A 5184-nucleotide genomic window follows, 5' to 3' on the forward strand; every position below is an offset into this window, starting at 1 on the left:
TACAAACTCTCCTGGATTCTGTAGCGGTGATAAACAGCAACTCTCATGGACATGGAAACAGGGGGTGTGCGATGGGAGAAACACTATCTGGCCCACGGCACAATCAGCAGGGGGAGACAAAAACACTCTCCAAACTCAGATGGGTTTCAGTGACAACAGGTCTTATCTGAGAGGGAGTAACAGATCCTGTATCGGGAAGGTTCACAATAGCCTGGGCAGTTTCATGAAACATTTCAGACTAGAACACTTTAAATTGATAATGGTCTTCATATAAAAGGAAAACAATGCTTCTTATGATTTATGTCCATAGGAAAAGGGTAACAACAAACCTGCACGTGATGGAATGCCCAGTTAAGCAAGTAGTCCCTGTAGAATACCAAACTGGAGTAAAGATGCCAATCGGTCTTCACATTTTTCAAGTAGGTTGCTGTTTATTTCCTGTGAATACTTAAAACCATTTTGTTTTGGTGGTGCTCAGTTTTATTTAAAGACCAGTTCATTTAGGACGGCCTAAGCAATTGGGCACAAAAGTCACTTCCCAATTTGTAAAAGTCTAAATTTGGGGTCAGTGGTTAGAGTTGAGGTTAGGGTTGGGGTGAGGGTTGGGGTTAGGGTTGGGTTAGGGGTAGGGGTTAGGCAAATAGTGGTCATGGTTATGTTTAGGGTTAGTGGTTCATTAAGTTAATGCAATGTCCCCAAAAGTGACATAAAAACATCCTCTTTGATGTTGAAATGTCAGCTGTATTTGAGCTGTTGGGCCTTGGACTTGTCTTGGACTTGACCTAAGTGGTCTTGACTTCAGCCCTTGTTTAACGTACACTTGCGACTTAGTCCAGATATCCCCTTGACATTATTTCCATGCACCAGGGGCAAACAACACCTGCCATCCTACAAAGGAAGACACTTTTTAAGACATTTCAATCTTCGAAGCAGCCACATAACGATCAGAGTTTCAGACTGCATGTTGCTCATGAACACTTCTGTTGCCATGGTGATTGGGCAAATAAGGAAGGCCTGAGAATGAAAATATTTATTATAGTTTATTTCTCATGGGAGTCTTTCAGCATTCATTGCACCTTTTCAAGGTTGACCTACAGCCCAAATATCTGAACAAAGCTCCTGGGACAACCGCCGGTTCAAAACCTTTCCTTCCTTCAATTGTTCTGCGTCATGATATGGCTCATTTCAATCCCCATGACAGTGTCCACACCATGTATTCACATGCCTATCGTGCACTATCACTATTTATCAAAATAGTGGACAAATCTCTGGAACTTCCTTGAACGCACACGATACAATCATTCATCCTCCTAATCAAAAAGCCTGTTGTTTTGAGATAGTCTGTGTAGTGTACTTTTAATTTTAACTGTAATTTGAAAAACACTTATCTGATGTTGGAGGCTCTTGATCAAGGCATGATTTAGACATGCATGTGTGGTTAGCATAGGGTAGAGCACTGACTTTGGAACTGTTTAAGAGGACCCACAACATCATGTGTTAAATGCAAAGTACTTTAATATGTCTGATATGAAAAATCTCCAGCAACTAATACAGACTGAATAATTCAAGAGCATAAATGTGGAAAAACTCTGTATGTTTTATTACAAATGCATCTGCAGTGCAACTTCTTCTGACTAACAATTACAATATTCTAACTGGTCATACAAGAAAAGCGAAATTTGTACATCTTTATAATGAAAGGTATGCAGGAAAATAATGTTGACAGTCTACATCCATGTTAGCAATTTGTCATATAGTGCTTTGAGCTACCATCAGCATGCTAGTATACTAGTATAGCGTACTCACAATGACAATCCCAACCACCAGACTGGGGACTCCCTATTGTTCCTACTGCTCATAATTCTGAAACCTCAATAGTCTTAAAATGTCCCATTGGACTAAGAGCCCATTTGTGCGACAGCCTGTTATATAACGAAAATACAGTTTCCAAAGCAGATCATCCAGCCTCCCTAGGCAACTTTTTTTTCCTGCTATGGTGAAGGTATGACCCACTCTACTCTGCTTCTCATTGGCTAGTAGTACCTTCACTGGTTGGGTTGGTTGGGTCAAAGGCATGATGAGTGAGATTGGTTACCATTATGATAAGAATATCAGGGTAAGCCAATCAGAGGAAGAGTAAGGTAGGTCATGCCTTCGTCAGAGTAGAAATGAAAATAATGTGGCAGGGCCGGCTGATTACAGTCCGAGAGAGAGAGCATGTATGTATGAAAAATGGGCCTTCGGAGCAATAGGTGTTTGTTTTTGGGATAACAGCTGTCTAACAAATTGGCTTTAGTGCTGATGGAACACCTTTCAAGCTATTGAGGTTATGGAGTAATGGGCAGTTGGAACAACAGCATGGCACCAATAGGGAGATGCTAAGCAGGTAATGTTTACCATGTTCACTGTCTTGATATAGCATGAAGCATAAAGTACAGTTGTCGCTGGCTGATGGGAATAATATTAGTTTTGCAGTATTTGGTCATAAACAAAAGTAGTGGACAATTTAAAATTGTAACCTGATGACGGTGCTAAATAAAAGGTCAGAAGATCACCAAAGTCAGACGATTCATCTTCTAGGGATTGTGACTTTTTGTACCAAATTTCTTTCAGTAGATATGTTTTCAGTTCAAGATCCCCAGTCGAAAGCCACATAGCTAAAAATCACCACCACATAACAAGTGAAAAAGAACCCATATATAAACATATAAATAGTCTACTTCTAAAGAATAACAATCAGTGCTAGGGATCAAGCAATCCGTCTGCCAGAGGAACACATAAAACATCTTCGAAGTGACAGAGGAAAAGAAAAGTTGCATTAGCGGATGACAAAAGCCAAGGCCAATGCTTATCTCTTTTTTCTGTCATTAAGTGATGTAACACTTATGACCCTCATGTGCTGATCTTTAATCAGCTGCTCAGTAACATTCCTCAGAGGCAGACGGCTTGAAACAGATCACAAGTAATGATGATGCTGTGGGGAATTCAGCAATGTGTTCTTATTGGACCGTCATGTTAACGAAGGTAATGGGACTACTCCTTGCTTTGATTTCTCTTGCCAGTTGACACCAGTTGCAGGGCCCGCAGCAGCAGGCAATCACACAGTCATTGCAAACTGTACCCTGTGAAGACAGAGAGACACAGGTGGGGGGTAGATAAGAGGGGTTAGAAGTTCAGCTTTTAAATGGTTCATGATCACAAATACAGTTTTACACAAGCAGACTGATTTGCACCACACTACAGCTACCAGCACTGCGACACAGCTGATTTATATTTATTGATATTAATCGCCATCAAAGTTTACCTAAACAAATCGGCTGGAACAAAGGAACACCGTGTACTGCTACCCGCTTTAATGACCATACTACATGAATTGCTGGATGTTGTCTAGGAACATAAACACAGACTGTGACAAAAGGCTGAACAGGTTTAAGACTGATCAGAGATCAGATAAACACTTAAGGCAACAAGGACTTTTATGCTGGTAAACAGTTTGCTTGTAAATATTGACGCATTTGAGATGTATTTTACCGACACCAAAATGCCTAAGGCTTAGAAAGCATAGCATCTATACCTCAATGCCATATCGCGTGCGTACTGACACCCTGAGGGCTGTGGTTATAGGAGGAATGAGTCCATAAGCATCCAGCAGAGGTATACACACACACTCCCCAGCCTCAAATGATGTCTTGCAGGCGAAGCAGGGAAGACACCAAAAGGCAAGACAACCTGTAAAAAAGTCACATTTATGATTAACAAAAGGACTGTTCTCATCTAATCTCAGCTGTCAGTGAAATCATGGTCATATATCTTTTCTGGAACTGTTACGCCTCTTAACGGTGTACACGCGTCACTGTTGCACTCAAACAGAAAAATTGCAAACAAGTCAGAATGTTGAGATTTGATCAATCAATCAATCAATTTTATTTATAAAGCCCAATATCACAAATCACAATTTGCCTCACAGGGCTTTACAGCATACGACATCCCTCTGTCCTTATGACCCTCGCAGCGGATAAGGAAAAACTCCCCAAAAAAAACCCTTTAACAGGGAAAAAACCGGTAGAAACCTCAGGAAGAGCAACTGAGGAGGGATCCCTCTTCCAGGACGGACAGACGTGCAATAGATGTCGTACAGAACAGATCAGATGTCTTGTATTATCTGATAGAAACTGCTGCTGCTAGTTTGCAGGATGCTGTTGGTTTGCATTATCATACAGCACATCAAAACACTGCAATGCCTGATCTCCAATCTTCTGTCTAAAACCAAATCTGTGTAAATGATCAGCACATTTTCAACGTCACGCACAATGGAGGGATTTAGATGGTGATTTCTTGTCTCAACACGTGCACTAAAAGCCGCACCTCCTTATTGGTCACAGTAAAATACAGTCAGGTGCACTTACACTGGGGCAGGTCTTGGCAGCAATCACAGATGCCAGAGGTCCATTCGTGGGATGTCGTGTTCATGATGAACGGCCTGGGCTGATTAACGACCATTTTGCTAGTCATGATTGCTGTTTCTGACAAAAAAACAAAAACAAAGAAACACAGATTACAGAAAATGTTGAGTCAAAAACCTCTGCTAATTGTAAGCACTTGGGTCCATGGGTGTCAATTTGTGTTGAAAAGTGGTGGGGACGTAAGGGCTCGGGTGAAATAACCAAGGGATCGGTATGAGGTTGTAGGTGATAATTACAGCAGGTTGGGGGGGACATCTGTGCATCTAAAGGGAAAAGCCTACGGGCTCCTACCAAGGGTGATGTTTCTTTTCAACTTTTGGGGGGACACATGAGGCAGGGTCTCTTGGGGTCCACCCCCAGGAGATTTGGGGCATCAAATACTTTTATGGTGGAAATGTGTTTATTAATGTAAAAGAAAACCATACTTGGAATGGGAGGAGTTTAAACCAGACCTGGGTAGAGCTTAAACCAGATATAGCTAGGACTAACCAGACGTTGGGTTAATAAGAAGTTGCCATATTTATTATTCATTAGAAAACTACTTAGAGTACAGCCTCGGATTGAGTTTCAGATCATTTTTGATCTGAAGAGAGAGTAAGAGACGAACCCAGCTTGCAGGAGTACGGATATTGACACATTTTAATTGCCTGATACGCAAACTTGTATAAAGTACATTATCTGCACTGGATTCTTGCTTCATCTTCAGCCCTAACTATTATTT

General features: G+C 41.3%; 1 protein-coding gene across 1 annotated transcript; it reads right to left on the bottom strand.

Annotated features, from left to right (window-relative positions):
• Positions 1-2999: 2999 nt before the first annotated feature.
• On the bottom strand, positions 3000-4512 carry LOC126404242 (cornifelin homolog B-like). Its single transcript, XM_050067324.1, has 3 exons — positions 4407-4512; positions 3575-3729; positions 3000-3122 (listed from the first exon to the last, which is right to left on the bottom strand). Exons 1-3 carry the CDS (start codon positions 4510-4512, stop codon positions 3000-3002), a joined length of 384 nt encoding a protein of 127 aa, XP_049923281.1.
• Between the last annotated feature and the right edge of the window lie 672 nt (positions 4513-5184).

Source organism: Epinephelus moara, chromosome 17, assembly GCF_006386435.1.
Source record: "Epinephelus moara isolate mb chromosome 17, YSFRI_EMoa_1.0, whole genome shotgun sequence".
NCBI lineage: Eukaryota > Metazoa > Chordata > Actinopteri > Perciformes > Serranidae > Epinephelus > Epinephelus moara.

What these genes read in the sequence shown, in the direction of transcription:
- LOC126404242 (XM_050067324.1), bottom strand. Translation starts at nt 4,512, where the DNA reads ATGACTAGCAAAATGGTCGTTAATCAGCCCAGGCCGTTCATCATGAAC. An exon ending in CTGCCAAGACCTGCCCCAGT is followed by an intron (nt 3,730 to 4,406) that starts GTAAGTGCACCT and finishes ACTTTTTTACAG; the next exon opens with GTTGTCTTGCCTTTTGGTGT. An exon ending in GCACGCGATATGGCATTGAG is followed by an intron (nt 3,123 to 3,574) that starts GTATAGATGCTA and finishes CTGTCTTCACAG; the next exon opens with GGTACAGTTTGCAATGACTG.